The sequence below is a fragment of the Oncorhynchus gorbuscha genome, linkage group LG17 (assembly GCF_021184085.1).
Source record: "Oncorhynchus gorbuscha isolate QuinsamMale2020 ecotype Even-year linkage group LG17, OgorEven_v1.0, whole genome shotgun sequence".
NCBI classification, from domain to species: domain Eukaryota; kingdom Metazoa; phylum Chordata; class Actinopteri; order Salmoniformes; family Salmonidae; genus Oncorhynchus; species Oncorhynchus gorbuscha.
The window spans coordinates 18405660-18428106 of record NC_060189.1 but is presented as its reverse complement, the minus strand read 5'-3'; the positions used below and the strand labels follow the sequence as shown (position 1 = coordinate 18428106).

Below are 22447 nucleotides of genomic sequence, written 5' to 3'. Positions count from 1 at the left end.
AGGAATGGACCAAAATTCCTCCTGACCATTGTGCAGGTTTGATCCGCAACCACAGAAAACGTTTGGTTGAGGTTATTGCTGCCAAAGGAGGGTCAACATGTTATTAAATCCAAGGGTTTACATACTTATTCCAACCTGCACTGTGAATGTTTACACAATGTGTTCAATAAAGACATGAACAATTATAATTGTGTGTTATTAGTTTAAGCAGACTGTTTGTCTATTGTTGTGACTTAGGTGATGACACAATTATGACCAATTTATGCGGAAATCCAGGTTATTCTAAAGGGTTCACATAATTTCCCTAAACGCTGTTTAAGGAGTTATTTCATCTGACAGACTTGGATAGGTCTCCACCAATTTACTTTCTCCAATCCTGTAACTTGATATCAGTTAGGCTTGCAGGCCTATAATGTTGAGAAAGGGAAGGAGTAGGAATATAGGCCTAAAAGTTATGTCCTCTGTTGGAAGAGAAGCGAGGTGTTCTTCTGGCTAAAGTCTAGATTGATGGTCTCTGTGGGCTAGACACTCCCTTACCCCTCGTCACATCCTTAAACATGATGCTCTTCTCTGGGAACAAATAGAAACCAGTTCTTCAGAAATGAACTGAAACAGCCCTCGTTTTTTCATTGTCCTACCTGGTTAAATAAAGGTGAAATAAAAAAATAAAAAATTGGTAAAACTAAGCAAAACAGGGTGGAATGGAATCTCAGGATGTTTTCATCATAGTCAGCCGGGAGCAGAAAGCTCTCTGAACCCTTTAGGGCACGCTGTCATCTTAGGGCTGAGTAATGATTTTAAAACAGTCCAGAAACAAAGCCTACTTTACAGAACTGTATTTCCACTTCAGTAAAGTTCATCTTGTTTAATTGTATTCCTTTTCACCTTGTAATCCCGTCATGTGGGGGGAAAAAAGCACATCTTATCCTTTTAATTTTACAATGGCGGTTGGCTATTACAGTGGTTGACACGCACGCGCACACACGGCATTCTGTGGCCCAGAGGTACGAGAGGAAGCAAGGGTGTGTGCCTGCGGCAATAGGAAGTGTGTTTGTGATGTCATAGTAAATGCTCAGTGTTATCATAAGGAAACCTGCTCTTTGTTACCCACTGAAGAGGAGAGTTTCCTTCAACTAACAGTTTAAATAACTGCCAAAGCCTTGATATCCAGGACAGGAGTTATGTTATGCAACCAGAAAACATACCACACACACATTTTAATAAAACCCATCTTACATAATATTTTTCTCTCTTTTGAATTCCTATTTCTGCATTTTAATGTTCAGCCAGCAAAGGCTTCCTCTGGAAGATGGTTTCCTGTCTCTCTGGTCTTTCTCATTTTTTTTGTTGGCCTGTCTTGAGGATTATGATCAATGGGTGATAAAAGGGCTCCGATGAGGCCTTTTTGGAGGGGGCCTCATGGCCCATGAATAGAGATGCTGCTGCTGGGATAGTAATTGCAGCCAGTTGAATTTACCAAATGGTACCAGACAAAGAGAGAGCGGAAGCCATAAGTTGTTGAGCAATTAGTGGCCTGGGTAGGCCTCTGCTGTTATCGACGGCCCCTGTCTACTGTATGCCTCTGCGTACTGGGGACACACACTCACAGACCACTGTACAGTACGCCTGTATCTGAGAGGCAGAGTGAGTACTTTACTCGGGGATAGTGTCTCTGGATGTGCTCTCCTAGTCTCCCTGTGGGACTAATGGGCCTCATTACCTCTCATCATGCAGACGTACAGGAACCAACAGCATCTGCCTGGGAAGTCCTGTACAGAGAATGGATGCTCCTAGTCATAAATTACAGGGCTTCTTCACCTTGTCCCCTTTCCCATATCTGCAGTGATATAAATGGTGCATTCATGCAGAGTCTCCTTTAAAGTAGTCTCTATTGTGAGGATTTAAGTCGATGCCAACTGCTAAGGGCACACAACTCCAAACTAACACACTCATCAAGACTGACAGTCTTATGGGGGCGAGACAGTTGCCATGGAGTCCTGGATCCCCCTGAAGAGAGAACAGTCTGACCTGTGTGTGGCTGACACACACACAGTCTGAAAGATGGAGGATGGCTTGTCAAGATAAGATAGGGCCTGGAATGTTTTGCTGGTTATTCATATTTTGCTCCCCAGTGGTGTGAAAGTAATGCGGGAAAATCGAGATCACAAATATCACCTATTATTATCCCATTACTAGGTTGTGATGTCGACTTGACTTTCAGAAGTAAGCAATCGTCTGTACAGGCTACCCTTCTCTTTGTTCATAGTTTTAAGTCCAGTGTCTCTCTCAAGAGTATTGGCTCAGCCAATGTCTCAGGTCATGGTCTTATTAAATCTGCGGTCAGTTTTTTGTTGTTGTCTGTGAGTGAAGGTCCATCTGCTAATGCCCTGTTCTCATCTTCTCCTTATCCTTTCCCCATCCTCTCCCCATCCTCTCCCTATCCTCTCCCTATCCTCTCCCCATCCTCTCCCCATCCTCTCCCCATCCTTTCCCCATCCTCTCCCCATCCTTTCCCCATCCTCTCCCCATCCTCTCCCCATCCTTTCCCCTATCCTTTCCCCATCCTATCCCCATCCTTTCCCCATCCTCTCCCTATCCTTTCCCCATCCCCTCCCTATCCCTGCAGGATAGCAATGACATGTTCTTTCTACCCCGTCGAGATGGGGCTGGCTGGATGCTTTGGCCTTCAGTCTCTGCTCTGCCTCTGTGTGCTGGTTAAGCGGTACCACTGCCCTCCCTAATCAACCCCTTTATCAGTACTCTCTTCGTTCCAACTCCATCCTCTCTGTCTCAGTCAGAAAAACTACTGGTAGGCCTAGATCCATTCTGTGAAATATGGAATGTTCTGGCTAGGATCACACCATTATACAAACCCACCAGTCAGCAGAAAAAGCTTTCCTCTTAGAGGTGTCTGAAGTGTGAACATAAACTCATAGTTGTGACTGAGAGTGGAGAAGGAGCATATCATTGGGTGATTTAGAGGCTTGTTTTCACAGAAGTTGAGAGAAATGAGTTGTGATTCTTTCCTTTATAAAGGTGGTTCAACTTGTTTAGCCTACCTGCTGTCAGCAGATCTGGCTGTATGTGATGCCTGAGGATACAGGTGCCCTGGGCCCGTATCCACAAAGCATTTCAGAGTAGGAGTGCGGATCTAGGATCTGTCCATAATCATATTTATTATGACCTATTTAAAAGACAAAACTGATCATAGATCAGCACTCCTACTCTGAGACACTTAGTGGATACGGGCCCTGGTCATGACCTTTAACCTCAATAGCTATTGAGATCCATCTATTTAGAGCCTTCAGTATTTGCCTGGGTGTTCAAACCAGGGTTTTCTTCTGGCTCAAAACGGGGCTTGGGAGGTGGGCATGGCAATAATTGTGGTCGGCCATCTGTTTTAAAGCTAATTTCCTTCAATTACACACATTTTGCCATGCAGCTGATAGAAAATGTTGCCGTTTCAACGTGATAAAGTGCTTAGGCAGACTGCCCAAGGATTGAGAAAATGAGTTTTGATCAGGGAAATGAAAACGCTGAAAACATATTGGTTCACTATTTCAAAAGAAAATGGAGAAGAAGCTATAGAATTTTGGCGTAGGTACAGCCGACTCGCGCCAGCTAACGCTATCTACAGTAGCAAAAATATATATATGTACTTGGAGTCAAATATCGCTATAATATTGCGATATTTAACTGTATAGACTTTTACCCCATCACTGCTGGTGGTCTAGCTGAGTGAAATGAGTTGACTTATGTTTGTAAGAAGCAGCAGTAGTCTAGGCACCATGCCCGTCAGTCCATGAACATTTCATTCGCTGTTCATCACAGACAGGGGCTTGAAGTGCACATCATGGAGAGCTAGGGAGCTGTTAAATCTATGTGAGTCTAGATGTGATTTTTATACAGTCATTATGCTGTGACGCTTCTCATTTTAGAGGCAGCTTGATGTCCTTGATTGGCATTTATGGACATGTTTCCATAGACGTCAACACAATAAAAATAAACGATGATGAGGGGTCCCTCTATTGAGCCCAGTACATTATACAGTCTGAATAGCATGCAGTTCAGTTCAGCAACATCACCTGACCTTTCTACTCTCTGTTGGAAGCTCTTACCTCCTGGTTGACTCTATCCCTCATTATGTATGCAGGAGGAGAGGATGGTGGGAGTGCATTGATCACTCTGAACATGGGCTGAAAAGAGGGCTCCTGTTGAGTTGTGCACACACACCACTCCAGCTTGGCTACTGTGTTTTAGAGGCACGCAATGATCCACCCACACACACTACCACGCGAGAGTGGGCTTCAGAAACGAGCTTGGCAGTTATACCTTTTGTGCTTTTCCTATGTTCATACAGGGTGTTCACTCACGACTCTAGAATGTAGAGAAAACGGGGCAATTCAAGAGGGTGCTACGAAATGAATGTCAAAACATTTTTCTTTGCCCCATGTCATTATATATCACATACAATGAATCATTACATTGTTCTCTACAGTATTATAACCTTAATATAGTGGTTGTGTTGATGAAATGACAAGGTTAATTTGCTGTGACCATTGCTAGTTTAGGCCATGCCTCTCTTGGTTGTATTTCTTCCATATTTGGCTTTGGAATGTGGTACAGTACAAGCTTTACACATGTTGTGGATATCAAATAGATTTTTGATTGATCTGTCATTTTCTTCTCCAGATCCTTGGCTTTCATTGGCTATATTGGCGATCAATCCACGTTGAGGGGCTGTTTTCTATGGCGATTTAAAGGGAAAGACTCTAAATACACAATGAAAAATAGAAAGAGATTGTCTTCTCAGAGGGTGGATATTGAAATTTGTAAATAAATATATATACATGTTTTAATTCTGCGGATTTCCTAATAGTAAAAGCCCATGTTTTCACTCAGAAACCTGCAGCCACAAGTTAGCTTGTCAGTTGCCATTCAAAGTAAGCGCTGTTCTGTCACGGATCAGCGCCACGGTGAACCATATAGTGTAGATGCATGGGGTTTGGATTACTGTTTTCCTGACGCAACTCTCTATTGAATGAACATATTTCTCTAAATGTGAATGAAATAATCATTTTATGGGTGATAACCCTACATCATATTTTTTACGTAATCATCCACACAGTAATTTCTCTTATTGTGGTCATCCTCTCTGCTGCCAAGCCGTTTTACTACATTTACGACTGAGGGATTTTACTAAAGCATTTAATTCTGTTGAGAAAATAACCTGTTTGACTTGCCAAGTTGTTTCCTCCAGCTGAGACGTTTATTGTGAGCTGAGTGCAGAGTGAAGGGCATGTTGTTCTGAGCAGGTCAGATCAGTCACCGTGTGACGTCAGGACAGTAGGTGCTGAACAGTTCTCTGGCTGATTCTCTTTCTGCATTCAGAGCCAGATATACATTTAGTAATGAACCAACATTTTTAAAAGGCTTTTCACTCTACTGTTCACATGACCAATACACTACTAACAAATAGGTCTAGTTTATTGTGACCGTTCCATTTTGACTTCACTTTGGTTCCTGTAGAGGCTTGTATGGACAGAGACCCTGTTCTGCTCTACAGTGCCAGTTTTGTGCAGGATTGTAGTACCCTCCTCCCATACACGACGTGTTGGAACTAGCCAACTCTTCAATAGCATGACAATGAATGAGGCTAGGATTGAAGTGTATTGTTTGCCAAAAGTAGCAGACTGCAATTTAATTTCCCAGTGATTTAAGTGTGATTCTCCCTGACAGATGTAGCCAACGGCTCCAGTTCGGGGTACCGGCCGCCCCCCAGGACAAAAGAGGTGGTCATCAATGGGCAGACGGTCAAGCTCAAGTACTGCTTCACCTGTAAGATCTTCAGACCACCACGTGCCTCTCACTGCAGCCTTTGTGACAACTGTGTCGGTGAGTCACTGTGTGGGCCACACATGTGGGTGGACTGAAGGTGAAGTGGGTGTGTGTATGTATGTACTCCTGTGTGTGCAAATGTGTTTCCCTAGGTGTACAGATATTTTTCTATGTCTCAATTTGTTTGTTTTCTGCATGTTTGTGTTTGTGCTCTGTATATACATGTAGCTAAAAGCTATGTCATGTCACAGGGAGTAACATTCCTCCTTAGGAATGTTAAAAGACTATCGACTTCTATGGTGTTCGACAGATGAAGCATTGGTCTTCGAGCCTTCTCTCCAGGCCCACCTGAGACTCAGTGATCACTGCTCAGCCTCCACAGAGCCACAGCCTCCCTCTTGTGGTGTTCTCCTGTTCTTTTCCCAGAGACCCCATTTGGCTAGGGATTTATGGGCTCATTAACACTGAGCAGAGAAAGATGGATGACACAACTGTCATTATGAAATCTGTATCCCGCCTCGTTTCATAAATCACTCTGAATCACCCCACCTCCCCCAGGCCTGTTCTGTTGTGGGGAGATTGGGGCTTTTACAACACTCAGAGGGACATTGTTTTCACTGCACAACTTTCTCCCATCCTCCTCCATCTCCTTTACTCCACCCATATCTTTTTGTAGTGGAAAAGCAGGCCACTACCTGAAGCAGTAGAGGAAGAAGCAGGAGGATTTGCTTCTCTCTTCCACACAAGCAGTGAGCATGCTCTCTCTAGGCTTCTCACTGACTGGCTTGTCTGAGATTCTGTGACTAACCTAGGGCTTTTCTCAACCTCTTCGAAACGAATCAAATAAAATGGTATTGGTCACGTACATATACTTAGCAAATGTACTTAGCAGATGTTATCGCGGGTGTTGCGAACTGTTCCTAGTTCCAGTCTGGAATATACACTACTGTTCAAAATATTTGTCCATGAAAATAACATCAAATTGATCAGAAATGTAGTGTAGACATTGTTAATGTTGTAGATGACTATTGTAGCTGGAAACGGCTGATTTTTAATGGAATATCTACATTTATCAGCAACCATCACTACTGTGTTCCAATGGCACGTTACGTTAGCTAATCCAAGTTGATCATTTTAAAAGGCTAAAAACCCTTTTGCAATTATATTAGCACAGCCTAAAACTGTAACTGCAGCTTAATTAAATAGTACCCGCAGAACACCAGTCTCAGTGTCAACAGTGAAAATGTGACTTCGGGATGCTGGCCTTCTAGGCAGAGTTCATCTGTCCAGTGTCTGTGTTCTTTTGCCCATCTTAATCTTTTATTTTTATTGGCCAGTCTGAGATATGGCTTTTTTTTGCAACTGCCTAGAAGGCCAGCATCCCAAAGTCGCCTCTTCACTGTTGACGTTGATACTGGTGTTTTGCGGGTACTATTTAAAGAAACTGTTGATGTTGTGGGAAAGGTTATTTTCCTGGTACCACTCCATCGCCACGCAGTCATGGGTGAACAGGGAGTACTGGATGGGGCTGAGCACGCACCCTTGAGGGGCACCTGTGTTGAAGATCAGTGTAGCGGAGGTGGAGTTGCCTACCTTCACTACATGGGGACGGCCCGTCAGGAAGTCCAGGACCCAGTTGTACAGGGCAGGGTTCAGATCCAGGGCCCTGAGCCTAGTGTTGAGCTTAGAAGGCATTATGGTGTTGAAGGCTGAGCTGCAGTTAATGAATAGCATTCTTGCATACACTACCGGTCAAAAGTTTTAGAACACCTATTCATTCAAGTGTTTTTCTTTATTTTTTTACTATTTTCTACATTGTAGAATAATAGTGAAGACATCAAAACTATGAAATCACATAGTAACCAAAAAAGTGTTAAACAAATCTAAATATATTGAGAGATTTGTCAAATAGCCACCCTTTGCCTTGATGACAGCTTCTGCACACTCTTGGCATCCTCTCAACCAGCTTCACCTGGTGGACATTTTGAAGAAAGTAAGGTCCAACAGACTGGGATAGGGAGATTGAATATGACTGTAAACACTACAGCCAGCTGGTCTGCACATGCTCTGAGGACGTGGCTAGGGATGCTGTCTGGGCCAGCAACCTTGCTAGGTTTAATACACTTAAATGTCTTTCTGACGTCAGTCATGGACAACCGGAGCTAATTACAATAATGATTGATTGGATTTCCTTACCACGGGAACGTCCTATTTATGTTTCTGCTTATAGGAAGGGATGAGCAGAATGGAGGCATGATCTGATTTGCCGAAGTTGAGGGCGGGGTGGGCCTTGTAGTCCCAGAAGGGGGAGTAGCAATGGTCAAGAGTCCTCGATGAACATGTAGCGTAGGCAATGTGTTGATAAAACTTTGGTCGTTTTTCCTTCAGATTTGCGTTAATAAAGTCCCCGGCTAGATTAAATGCAGCCTCGGGATATGCAGTTTCCAGTGTGGTTTCTTTAGAGCCGTTGTGGTGTCTGCTTGAGGGGGAATATGCATGACTGTGACAATGACCAAAGAGCATTTTCTCGGGAGGTAATGCATTCCAAATCGGGAGAGCAAAAGGACTTGAGTTCTTGTTCTTACCACAATCACACAATGAGTTGTTAATCATGAAACGTGAGAGGAGGGTAACATACACCTTTGTTGCTCCTTGTTTCAGCAAGGTGCCTTCGGTTGCCTAGGTAACACACCTCCCTGCAACAGCACATGTAGTCAGGAGCAGAGAAGAGCTGAGGAGAGGAACATTTGCAAGTTTGTTTGCTGTTCAAACGATTACAATGGTGAAAAATAACCATCATCCAAAATTCCAGAACGGTGACAGCCCTGCTCATCACATTCTCTGTTTACTTTTCTCTTCCTTAAGCTCCTCTCCCAGCTCCCTCACAGCATGCACATTCTTGATTATCTTTACATAGCTCGTAGCATTGAGATTTAAATGGAAAATATCCAAAAGCTGTGTATTTAGATAGTGTTCCAAATATAGATCGTTTACACAAAATGTCTAAGCTAAGCGTAGAAATGCACCTTTTATTCTATTGTATTCATGTATGCCCAGGCATATTTTGGAGGCACGTTGGCAGAAATGAATCCTGACAGTGGTTCTCTGAGACTGGATTCTGGCTTTGTGAGATTAATAACACACACACACGGACGTGCGTACAAACACACACAAACCGCGTCATCACCAGACTTGGTCTTTTATTTCTATTGAAAGAGTGGTGTCTGAAGCAATCTGCCTGGTAACAGTACTGAGTGGTGTCTGAAGCAATCTGCCTGGTAACAGTACTGAGTGGTGTCTGAAGCAATTTGCCTGGTAACAGTACTGAGTGGTGTCTGAAGCAATCTGCCTGGTAACAGTACTGAGTGGTGTCTGAAGCAATTTGCCTGGTAACAGTACTGAGTGGTGTCTGAAGCAATTTGCCTGGTAACAGTACTGAGTGGTGTCTGAAGCAATTTGCCTGGTAACAGTACTGAGTGGTGTCTGAAGCAATCTGCCTGGTAACAGTACTGAGTGGTGTCTGAAGCAATCTGCCTGGTAACAGTACTGAGTGGTGTCTGAAGCAATTTGCCTGGTAACAGTACTGAGTGGTGTCTGAAGCAATTTGCCTGGTAACAGTACTGAGTGGTGTCTGAAGCAATTTGCCTGGTAACAGTACTGAGTGGTGTCTGAAGCAATCTGCCTGGTAACAGTACTGAGTGGTGTCTGAAGCAATCTGCCTGGTAACAGTACTGAGTGGTGTCTGAAGCAATCTGCCTGGTAACAGTACTGAGTGGTGTCTGAAGCAATCTGCCTGGTAACAGTACTGAGTGGTGTCTGAAGCAATTTGCCTGGTAACAGTACTGAGTGGTGTCTGAAGCAATTTGCCTGGTAACAGTACTGAGTGGTGTCTGAAGCAATTTGCCTGGTAACAGTACTGAGTGGTGTCTGAAGCAATCTGCCTGGTAACAGTACTGAGTGGTGTCTGAAGCAATCTGCCTGGTAACAGTACTGAGTGGTGTCTGAAACAAATTTGCCTGGTAACAGTACTGAGTGGTGTCTGAAGCAATTTGCCTGGTAACAGTACTGAGTGGTGTCTGAAGCAATCTGCCTGGTAACAGTACTGAGTGGTGTCTGAAGCAATTTGCCTGGTAACAGTACTGAGTGGTGTCTGAAGCAATCTGCCTGGTAACAGTACTGAGTGGTGTCTGAAGCAATCTGCCTGGTAACAGTACTGAGTGGTGTCTGAAGCAATCTGCCTGGTAACAGTACTGAGTGGTGTCTGAAGCAATCTGCATGGTAACAGTACTGGCACACTGGACTCTACTATAATGGTCCTTTGCCTCCTGTCAGCTTCAAGTCCTCACACAGTCAGACAAGTCCCTAATGGAGGTCTCTCAGGATGTTATTATCCATGTGCACACAGTACCACTCATTCACAGACCCACTTAACTCTGCAGCAGATTTGGGCTGTGGATACACAGCCTCCCTCCTCTCTGTGTAATAGCTCCTGTTTGAAATGGCAGCAGCAGTCTGAAACAGTAGCTAATCATGCCAGGGCTCAAAGGGAAGGCTCACTTCCTGTAATTTGGATGTAATGTGGGATGTGGATCATTTCCATTATAATCACAGTTCACATTCTGCCAGGGAGGTTTAGGTAAGAGTATGGTAAAGGTGCCAAGAAGGCCCACTGCGGTGTGTGAGTGTGTGTGCGCCCCAGGGACAGGCACTTTAACTGTAAATAGCAACATTTAATTTGCCATCAAGGTGGAAATGGTGAACTGTATATGGGTTACATACTGTGTGTCTGTGGTGCTTTGAATATACTGCTGTTTTTCAGAGGCATACCTCTACCTACCTTTTGTACCTGGCTGTAGCCAGCTTCCTCTCGCTGGCAGGTAGGCAGTGTCTCAAAGCTCTAGTACACTTAATATAAATATTCCATCTGCACCTTACTCTCTCTCTGTCTCTGTCTCTTTCTCGGTCATTCGCTCTCTCTGCACTCTCCCCCTTTCTCACTGTGTATCTCGCTCATAAGCATCATTGCACTTGCTTAATGTGTCTTTAATGTGAGTTTCTCTCTTCTCTTTCTCCGCAGAGCGTTTTGACCACCACTGTCCCTGGGTGGGGAACTGTGTTGGGAAGAGGAACTACCGTTTCTTCTACATGTTCATCCTCTCCCTCTCCTTCCTCACAATCTTCATCTTCGCCTTTGTCATCACACATGTCATCTTACGTAAGTAATTGACAAAGATTGTACACACACACACACACACACACACACACACACACACACACACACACACACACACACACACACACACACACACACACACACACACACACACACACACACACACACACACACACACACACACACACACACACACACACGTCTTCCTCCTGGTTCTGGTTGTGTCAGAGCAGTGAGCCAGCAGGCTGTAAGTGGGCGGGTGTTGTGAAGCCCAGCAGTATTCTGGCTCCTTACCCCCCCCCCCCAGAGTGAGCAGATAGTAGAGTCTGTGTGTGGGTGAGGGCGAGTGGGTGAGGATGACGGCTGAGAAAACATCTGGAGAAAAGAATGGAAGTTACAAATTAACCAACAGAGAATTCTCTCTTCAGTTGATCTCTCGTTTGTATCCTTCTCTTGATTTTGACTGTGAGCAAAATAGAAATGCTAGTCTCCTTCTGAAGATAAGTCTGCTCTGTTTACAAAGTGTTATATTGACTCTGCCCACGTCACTATAACAAGGTTACCAAGCCCCTCTCCTGTACAGCCCATATAATTATGGTAGTCCTCTCAGAGTAGCTGTGGAGGGCACCTAGCTAGAAACACCTGCCACTGTTATGGATGAGATGAGCAGCACAGAGATCAATATGTCTTTGGTGACCGAATTAGGCTAGATGGCCGTATTTGATTGTGCTCCTTCTCCTCCCCTCTCTATCCTGTACCCCAGATGGCAGTTAAAATGTAATGGCAATTAAAGTGGGTGCGCTCTGTCTTGCTCAGCCTCAGTATAAACTTGCTGACTGAATTTTTTTTTAAAGCTACTAAGTGTTTATGGCGTATTATAACCAATCCGCCCTACATCATTATGTGTACACACAGCACAGGGAGCGCTGTACGCCACTTTATATTCTGAAGGGTTATCAGTATCTCGTGTGTCAGTACAGACGGGTTGTCTTCTGCTGCTCTCATAATCCTAGCCTATTAGTCAAAACTTTTCACTGTAGACGAATGATATTGTCTCTTTTGAGAGGTGCTCTCACTCCCTAACATAGTGTCAGATATATTGTAGGTGGCATGGTATTTTGACCTTCTAACTGGTGTTATATGTTGTCAGCTTTGAGAGGGTATTGTGCTCTGTCCCCTAGTAGCCTACAGTACATCGGGCTTCGCTCCATTCAAAGCCAAGCTCTGCGGCTGACCTTTCACCTTACTCAGTGTAAAGTTTTTTTTTTCTGATTTGATTTGAGGTTTTAGATTCTTTCGAATGTTTAACCGTTATTAAACTCACGTCTCTCACTGCAGGATCCCATCGACAAGGGTTCCTCAACGCACTCAAAGACACTCCTGCTAGATATCCTTTCTCACAATGGTGTTGTGTATGTTTTCTCTCTCCTCTTCTGCCTTCTCCTGCCAGTCCCTGCCTCTTCCATGCTGTGATCTGTCCTGTTCTTCAGCTTTGCTGTGCATGACTGCTGTCCCAACTGGTGCCTCTGTGGCTCCCTCCCTCTCATCTAAATTGTCTCGATCTCACTGTACAGTATCTCTCTCCCTCTCCATCCTCCCTCCCTCCATCTCTGTGTTGCGTTCCAAAAAAAGGATTTGTCTTGTGTCTTCCGAGAGGTTGACAGCCGCCTGGGGTGGAGAGGATGACCCTGTGGCCACTACTGTTCAAAATACTACTAGAAGCTAGCTGCTAGCCAACCCATAGTCTCTGCACAACTGTAGAGGAACAGTAGTTTTGCTTTGATTTTAGGACCAGGCATTTTTTTCTGCCCAGATCAAATAGTTATTACAATATATGTATATTTTATTTATTGTAATGCTTTTCAGTTTTAAGCCAAACAAAAATGCAAGTCCTCAGCATGGAACTGTTCTATGATTTCCCTGTCTACTAGTGTCACTTCTCTGTGCCTCTCACCTCCCAGACAACTATAGACTGTATTCTCCATTTCAGCGGCCCGGCCCTCAGGTAATCTATAATCTGCCAGCCGGGCTGCTTGATGTGTGAGTGTGTCTCTCTGTCTGTCGGGCTTCATTTGTCTGTAGGCATGCTGCTGCTCTCTCCTCTCTCAGGGAGATAAGAAGCACGTCAGGCCCTCTGGTGAGGAACCGTGTGGCAGGCTCAGCTGATAACACAGCAGCCCAATGTTGTACAGCAGCACAGTGCTTTAAAAAGGCATGCAGAGGATGAGGCCTGACAACATCTATCTCACCAGTCTCCTGTATGTGAACTATGACATCCTTTGCTTGTCCTTGAGAGAGGAGCAGGCAGAAAGTCATCATGGAGGAGATGATAGTTGGATTAACTCTAACCTGCCCGTGTGTGTTCTCTTTTCTTTTAGTGTATGTATGGGTGGCAGGTAGCCTAGTGGTTAGAGCATTGGACTTGTAACCGAAAGGTTGCTGGATCAAATCCCTGTGCTGGCAAGGTAAAATCTGTTGTTCTGCCCCTGAACAAGGCCACTGTTCCTAGGCCGTCATTGTAAATAGGAATTTGTTCTTAACTGACTTGCCAAGTTAAATAAAGGTTAAATAAAATAAATGTGCCTGTGTGTGTATGCAAGGCTGGCACAGGAGTCAGGACATAATGACAGTAGTAGTAGCAGCCAAGGGGAAGCACTTTTACATAACTCCTCTCACTGGGATTAGGGTTTGGCAGTATACTGTATTTTACAATATACTGGTATTGATGCATGTACATGGCTCATCGCACTCTAGCGACTCCTTGTGGCGGGCCGGGCGCCTGTAGGCTGCCCATGTCGTCAGTTGAACAGTGTTTCCTCCAACACTTTGGTGCGTCTGGCTTCTGGGTTAAGCGGGCGGGTGTTAAGAAGCGCTGTTTGGAGGACGCGTGGCTTGACCTTCGACTCCTGAGTTGCAGTGATAAGACAAGATCGAAAAAGGGGGTAAAAAATAAAAGCAATTAAAATAATGATAAATCAAAATAAGGCATAGATTTTTTTGCTCATATTGCGCAGCCCTGGAAATGATCAAATACCATCATACCGCTCTAACTCTGATCTGCTGCTTTTCCTGATTCTGCTGCTCCTGATTCTACTCCTGATCCTGCTGCTCCTGATCTTTGAGACCACTGTTCCACTGTACTACCATGCTGTTTCCAGTCAAGTGAACAGAGGGCCAGGCAGGCTAGCTTGAGTAAGGACACGCATTGGCAGCAGGTCAATACTGCCCTTTCCTTTCCTCAACTCTGTGTGTTTGTAAGTATGTGAGGGAAAGAGAGCAGATGTGTGTTTCTGTCTGTGAGTAAGAGAGGGTACCTGGTATGAAATAGCTTTTCAATCGGTGATATCACTCGCTCTGAGACCTTGAAGTATTTTTTTCTCCCTTGCATTAGTGATAGGTAACAATGTTTCGTGGGAGGCAGTTGTGTTCAGAGGGTCCCTAGTTTGAGCCCAGGTTGGGGCAAGGAGAGGGATTGAAGCAGACCTGTTTCAGGAGCATGCACCTGTTACACTGTCCTATGCTACAGCTCAGTATGTGTCAGGTTTTCCTTAACCCTTTGGTCACTGTGCTGGAGGTGGTGGTGTGTTTCTTCTCTGTCTGGTCCATAGTGGGGCTGTCTGGATTCCACACATACCTGATCAGCTCCAACCAGACCACAAATGAAGATGTGAGTACATGTACACACTCACTCACTCTCTCTCTGCTTCACAAGTTAAGAGGATTGGTAAGTGTTTAACTGGATTTCTCTTAAATTGCTGAATTTCTCATGTGTAAAACCTCAGTACCTTCAGGGTTCATCCATACCCCCAGCCATCTCCTGTCTCCTACCAGATTACCCAGACACTACTAAACCCCCAGCCATCTCCTGTCTCCTACCAGATTACCCAGACACTACTAAACCCCCAGCCATCTCCTGTCTCCTACCAGATTACACAGACACTACTAAACCCCCAGCCATCTCCTGTCTCCTACCAGATTACACAGACACTACTAAACCCCCAGCCATCTCCTGTCTCCTACCATATTACCCAGACACTACTAAACCCCCAGCCATCTCCTGTCTCCTACCAGATTACACAGACACTACTAAACCCCCAGCCATCTCCTGTCTCCTACCAGATTACCCAGACACTGCTAAACCCCCAGCCATCTCCTGTCTCCTACCAGTTTACACAGACACTACTAAACCCCCAGCCATCTCCTGTCTCCTACCAGATTACACAGACACTACTAAACCCCCAGCCATCTCCTGTCTCCTACCAGATTACACAGACACTACTAAACCCCCAGCCATCTCCTGTCTCCTACCAGATTACACAGACACTACTAAACCCCCAGCCATCTCCTGTCTCCTACCAGATTACACAGACACTACTAAACCCCCTTTCTTCTCCTGTCTCCTACCTGATTTCACAGACACTACTAAACCCCCTCCTCCTGTCTCCTACCTGATTACAGACACTACTAAACCCCCTCCTCCTGTCTCCCACCTGATTACAGACACTACTAAACCCCCTCCTCCTGTCTCCTACCTGATTACAGACACTACTAAACTCCCTCCTCCTGTCTCCCACCTGATTACAGACACTACTAAACCCAGGCAGCAGTTTGTTTTTTCCTCTAGTGGATGGTTGACTTTGGGGGAAGACAACCAGATCTGAGTTTGCCTCATCGCTCACCACTGTAGAGCTGCCTGGGACATTATAGACACACACATACAGGAGGAACTGAAAGTTCCGGGCAAAAGTCTGAGGAAATTGATCTTCCCTTTTTAAAAAAAAAATACAACTACGTTTTTAACCCCTGGTTTATTGCTCTGATTGTGGCTTTTTCTGTTTCAGATCAAAGGGTCGTGGTCGTCTAAAAGAGGGAAAGACAATTATAACCCTTACAGCCACGGAAACATATTCACCAACTGCTGTGCAGCACTGTGTGGACCCCTGCCACCCAGGTAAGGACAGTTCTGTGTTTGCGTGCGGATCTGACACTATCTGGCTCTGTATATTTGGATTTACCCAGAATGTAACATATGGCACACTATCATCCTCTGTCTTAGAGAAATCTCAAATCCAATAGTTCTTCTCATTCTAGGAGAAATCAGTTTTTCCTGTCACTGTAATTTCCTACATTGTCAGAAAGCTAAAATAGGTCCGTCACACAGAGCTCATCTTGATCTCGCTAGAGAGCTGCTGCTGTGAAATCTTCTGCCTGCAGCTATTCCTCATTCAGACCTCTGATAGTACAACGGATTCCAGCACCTCCCAGTGAGATCAAACTATGCACATAGAAGTGCTAGATGTAGTAGTCATTGTATCTATAGACTCATAGCCATTGATTGCTTATTAACTTGTCTTATCCAACACTTCTCTACAGAATTTGCATTCAGACACATCAACAATATAACCCTTTCATTTGGATTGCCTCACTGTGTATAACTCATAGTTGAAACCCCATTATTTATTTCACCTTTATTTAACCAGGTAGGCCAGTTGAGAACAAGTTCTCATTTACAACTGCGACCTGGACAAGATAAAGGAAAGCAGTGCGACAAAAACAACAGCAGAGTTACACATGGAATAAACAAACGTACAGTCAATAAGACAATAGAAAAATGTATGTACAGTGTGTGCAAATGTAGAAGAGTAGGGAGGTAAAGCAATAAATAGGCCATAGAGGCAAAATAATTACAATTTAGCATTAACACTGGAGTGATGTGCAGAAGATGATGTGCAGGTAGAGATACTGGAGTGCAAGAAAAGAAATGGGGATGAACAGTGAAATATACCTGCTGGAGCTACGGGTGGGTGTTGCTATGGTGACCAGTGAGCTAAGATAAGGCGGGGCTTTACCTAGCAAAGACTTATAGATAGTGGATTTGGCGATGAATATGTAGCAAGGGCCAGCCAACGAGAGCGTACAGGTCGCAGTGATGAGTAATATATGGGGCTTTGGTGACAAAATGGATGGAACTGTGATAGACTACATCCAATTTGCTAAGTGGAGTGTTGGAGGCTATTTTGTAAATGACATCGCCGAAGTCAAGGATCGTAGGATAGTCAGTTTTACGAGGGTATGTTTGGCAGCATGAGTGAAGGAGGCTTTGTGAAATAGTATGCCGATTCTAGATTTCATTTTGGATTGGAGATACTTAATGTGACTCTGGAAGGAGAGTTTACAGTCTAACCAGACACCTAGGTATTTGTAGTTGTCCACATATTCTAAGTCTGAACCGTCCAGAGTAGTGATGCTAGGCGGGCGGGCAGCAATCGGTTAAAGAGCATGCATTTAGTTTTACTAGCATTTAAGAGCAGTTGGAGGCCACGGAAGGAGTGTTGTATGGCATTGAAGCTCGTTTGGAGGTTTGTTAACAGTGTCCAAGGAAGGGCCAGATGTATACAGAATCGTGTAGTTTGCGTAGAGGTGGATCAGGGAATCACCAGCAGCAAGAGCGTCATCATTGATGTATACAGAGAAGAGTCTGCCAGCAAATTGAACCCTGTGGCACCCCCATAGAGACTGCCAGAGGTCCTGTCAACAGGCCCTCTGATTTGACACACTGAACTCTATCTGAGAAGTAGTTGGAGAACCAGGCGAGGCAGTCATTTGAGAAACCAAGGCTGTTGAGTCTGCCGATACGAATGCAGTGATTGACAGAGTCGAAAGCCTTGGCCAGGTCGATGAAAACGGCTGCACAGTACTGTTTTTTAGCGTGGCTGAGGTGCACCCATGACCAGCTCGGAAACCAGATTGCATAGTGGAGGAGGTACGGTGGGATTCGAGATGGTCTGTGATCTGTTTGTGATCTTGGCTTTCAAAGACTTTAGAGAGGCAGGGCAGGATGGATATAGGTCTGTAACAGTTTGGGTCTAGAGTATCTCCCCTTTTGAAGAGTGGGATGGCCGCGGCAGCATTCCGATCTTTACGGTTCTTAGACGATACAAAAGAGAGGTTGAACAGGCTAGTAATAGGGGATAAGAAAGAGAGGGTCCAGATTGTCTAGCCCAGCTGATTTGTAGGGATCCAGATTTTGCACCTCCTCAGATTTTACCCCGGCTGTTGGCCGGGGTATGGCAAGCCAGGTGGAAAGCATGGCCGGCCGTAGATAAATGCTTATTGAAATTCTCGATTATCTTAGATTTATTGTGGTGACAGTGTTTCCTAGCCTCAGAGCAGTGGGCAGCTGGGAGGAGCTGCTCTTATTCTCCATGGACTTTACGGTGCCCCAAAACTTTTTAGAATTAGTGCTTCAGGATGCAAATTTCTGTTTGAAAAAGCTAGCCTTAGCTTTCCTAACTGACTGTGTATATTGGTTCCTGACTTCCCTGAAAAGTTGCATATCATGGGGGCATTTTGATCCTAATGCAGTATGCCACAGGATGTTTTTGTGCTGGTCAAGGGCAGTCAAGCCTGGAGGTAACCAAGGGCTATATCTGTTCTTACTTCAATTTTTTTTGAATGGGGCATGCTTATTTAAGATGGTGAGGAAAGCACTTTTAAAGAACAACCAGGCATCCTCTACTGACGGGATGAGGTCAATAACCTTCCAGGATACCCGTGCCAGGTCGATTAGAAAGGCCTGCTTGCTGAAGTATTTTAAGGAGCGTTTGACAGTGATGAGGGGTGGTCGTTTGACCGCGGGCCCATTCCGGATGAATGCAATGAGGCAGTGATCACTGAGATTCTGGTTGAAGATAGCAGAGGTGTATTTGGAGGGCAAGTTGGTCAGGATGATATCTGAGGGTACCCATGTTTACGGATTTAGGGTTGTACCTGGTAGGTTCCTTGATAATTTGTGTGAGATTGAGGGCATCTAGTTTAGATTGTAGGACGGCCGGGGTGCTAAGCATATCCCAGTTTAAGTCACCTAACAGTACGAACTCTGAAGATAGATGGGGGGCAATCAATTCACATATGGTGTCCAGGGCACAGCTGAGGGGGTCTATAACAAGCGGCAACAGTGAGAGTCTAATTTCTGGAAAGGTGGATTTTTAGAAGTAGAAGCTCAAACTGTTTGGGAACAGACCTGGATAGTATGAGAGAACACTGCAGGCTATCTCTGCAGTAGATTTCAACTCCGCCCCCTTTGGCAGTTCTATCTTGACAGAAAATGTTGTAGTTAGGGATGGAAATTTCTACATTTTTGGTGGCCTTCCTAAGCCAGGATTCAGACACGGTTAGGACATCAGGGTTGGCGGAGTGTGCTAAAGCAGTGAATAAAACACATTTAAGGAGGAGGCTTCTAATGTTAACATGCATGAAACCAGGGCTTTTACGGTTCCAGGACTGTTATGACCTATGGCCTCCTGTCTCTCTCCCAACACCCTATGTGCCTCCCCTCACATTCTACACACACTCTGTGGTGAAAGCTCTGGTTCTTCACACTCACTCAGCCTAGATAGCCTCTATCTTCTCTTGTCTTTACAGCCCAGGTTTCCCTCGCTGACGAGACAACTGGAGACGCAGCACCTCTTCTGTGGTTTAACTCTAAGCTCAGTGCCAAATAGCATCCTATTCCCTATGTACTGTAGTGCACTACTTTTGACCAGGGCTCTATAGCGAATAGGGTGCCATTTGGGACATGTATAAAGGCATGCTACAGTGCAACAGTAGCATGTTATTAACAGTGAGGTAAAACACACGTACAGGGCCAGGGGGGAACCGGTGAATAAACGGGAGAGAAATTTAAAATGCTTTTAGCTCTGGGCCTTTCAGTGTGTTTGGCTGCACTCTGTGTAACGGTCCCAACCCAGCCTCCACTGCCCACATCATTACTCACTGGTAATAACTCTACTGGGTAGCAAGGGACAGGACTCACTGGGCAGGTGGTGGGCAAGAAGGAAGGGTGTGTGTGTGTGTGTGTGTACATTCTATATGTCTTCAGTTTTCACAAGTCCACCTCCGCCTGCCTGTCTGGTGAATTCCTGTAAGAGACTAGCTAGCTCTGTGTCAACAGTCTCTCTGTTACTGATTACCCTGTGCACGCACACATTCCGTTAGAGCTGACCTGTGTCACTGTTTCATATCAACACACAGCCCCTCCATGGTGGTGAATGGATGTTGGTTAGCCCATGACTTAGTCTCTCTATGCACTTACACATACTCACACACCCCCTTTATACAGACACACATGCAAGCACTCACACACACACAAAACAAAGACACACACTATAATTCAATCATGTTGCTTAACCTCAGTAGGTTCCTGTCTACTCAGCCATGTGTCAGCCCAGCAATGGTAATGATAGAACAGCGATAATGATTCACTCCACTGATCGTCGTATGATCTCATTGACTGAATACTAAGAGGAGAGCCTGCATACGGAATGAAACATTAAATACAACGCTCCTTTAGTGGGTTTCTCTATGTGCTTCTTCTGGCCCTCTTATTCTTTCACAGTGTTAACTCTCAGTCATCTCATTTCATCTGCATTCTGTATCCTCTTAACATCGATTTACATTGTGTAAGGATATCTGCCAACGATTGAAATTAAGTATTCAAAGAAAGTAAAGCATTTCATTCACAAATGCAAAATAAATGTACAGTGTCAGCCTTGCCTCAAAGTACGGTATTGAAATAGACTTGGGACTTGCCTTATTCACTTGTCAAGGAAGGGATCTAAAATATGATATAATTGAATGGTTTTCTCAGATATTTCTCTTTCTCTCCTCAGTCTCATCGACAGAAGAGGCTTTGTCCAATCAGACACGCCACAGCCCACCCCGCCAACCAATGGCATCACCATGTATGGATCCACCCAATCACAGAGCCACATGGTGAGCCATTCTCCACTCTGTGTCTTTTCCAAACTTACTTGTGGCCATCAGTGCAAACCAAACCACACCCTTGCCATCTTAATATGGCTTACCATATGTCAACTGGCCTCTTGAAGATTAGTTAGCTATAGGTTCCTTTATAAAAGGTCAAGCATGGTGAACAGTGATATCATTGATTCAGCCATTCCGGGCCTTGAATGGAGGGTGGCCGCACAGTGACCCATCATTGGCTGACTCAACCTGGAAAACGAATGGCAGCTGTTGCTGTGCCAGGCCCTGATTGCGTGGCAGTGCCAGCTTCTTCAGCTCTCATAGTAGCCTGATTGTCCAGCTGTTGTCTTATATCCTGCTTGTTTTTTATCTGTAAACAATGGCTCTACTGTCCGCCTTGCCATCTAGATAGATAAACTATCCCAATCAATCTCCCGGGAATTATGATGACCAGCGGCATCATTGTGTATTATTGCAATCATCAGCATTGGTAATTGGTTTAGAGTTGGACCAGGGCCCTGTTTCCACGCGATGGGGGTCAAGGGCAGAGTAGGGTTAGAGCGTCCCTCCCTCCCTCCCTCAGGATTGATGAATAAATACCGCTGCTCCCCTCATACCACGCTAGCAAGCCAACTGACAAGGCTGTTGATCTCACCTCTCTCCCTCTTTCCCTCCAGCTCCTCTCAATCCAAATCTAGAAAGCCAAATCCAAATAGCCAAATATTTTGCCAATCTCAGTTCCATATCTGGTCAACAGATTGGAACAAATCAACTGCTGGGATTCCAAATAGTGGATTGTTTCTGTTAATATTCACACAGATTTTACCCATGATGCTCAGTGATCTGGCATTATGGCTGGGAAATAGGTCAGTGCGTGTGTGCGAGCGACAGGCAATGTCATTATGGACAGTGCTCGTGCTGTGTGACTCCTTGGCTCCCCCCCTCATCACACTCTCCCCCTCTCTGACATCCCTAGGGAGGGACATGTGTTGTGCTCATGTGCAGTGCACACTCTCTCCCCCTCTGCTTCCCACAACCTTATCATGCAGACTGACTGGACAATCTAACTGTGCTGGGAGGTTTTGGCATGGCAAAAACAGATATAGATGGCAAGAAAGGGATGACAGACAATAACAGACATAGGGAGAGGAAATGAGAATAAATGGTGTTTTAGAGAAAGGTCCTACAGTACCCAGGTGGAGTGAGTCTGACTTAACAAGGCACTGTCAGCAGAGAGTGTAATTGGTGTTGGAGTGTTTCAGAACAAAGGGAGAGGAACTGTAAATGTCAACCTCACCCCACCAGTCCTGCAGGGAATGAAAGAAAGAGGACGGCATCTGGTGGCCCTTAGTGAACAAGCCGTTGTTTCCCTTCTCCTACATTCTAATGAACGGTCACTACTTGTTATACTCCTCTGAACTTGAATCCAATAGGCTGTTAGAATAATCCAGTGTCCTGGATGGCAGCTCTGGTCTTATTGAGTGGGTCATGGCCATCTGGAACAGTTGTGCTGGCTGGGAGACGGGTTTGGCATTCCATCGCTTTATCACATGTAGTCTGTTAGGACCAGTTGTTATTGTTAGGAGTAACATACTACATTTATTACTTTTCACAGGGAACCATTTGAAATGTCGCCACTAACGAAATATATATTTAGTCACCAACTTAAGA

General features: G+C 44.9%; 1 protein-coding gene across 6 annotated transcripts in view; it reads left to right on the top strand.

Moving 5' to 3' along the window:
* Positions 1-22447, top strand: part of LOC124001792 (palmitoyltransferase ZDHHC14-like) — a 96975-nt gene that overhangs the window by 68393 nt on the left and 6135 nt on the right. For all 6 annotated transcript variants that reach the window (XM_046308873.1, XM_046308874.1, XM_046308869.1 and 3 more), the window contains 6 exons: positions 5740-5895; positions 10916-11053; positions 12350-12398; positions 14576-14678; positions 15853-15962; positions 20683-20785. In XM_046308873.1, the coding sequence (XP_046164829.1) occupies positions 5740-5895; positions 10916-11053; positions 12350-12398; positions 14576-14678; positions 15853-15962; positions 20683-20785 (659 nt within the window). The remainder of the gene's footprint in view (positions 1-5739; positions 5896-10915; positions 11054-12349; positions 12399-14575; positions 14679-15852; positions 15963-20682; positions 20786-22447) is intronic.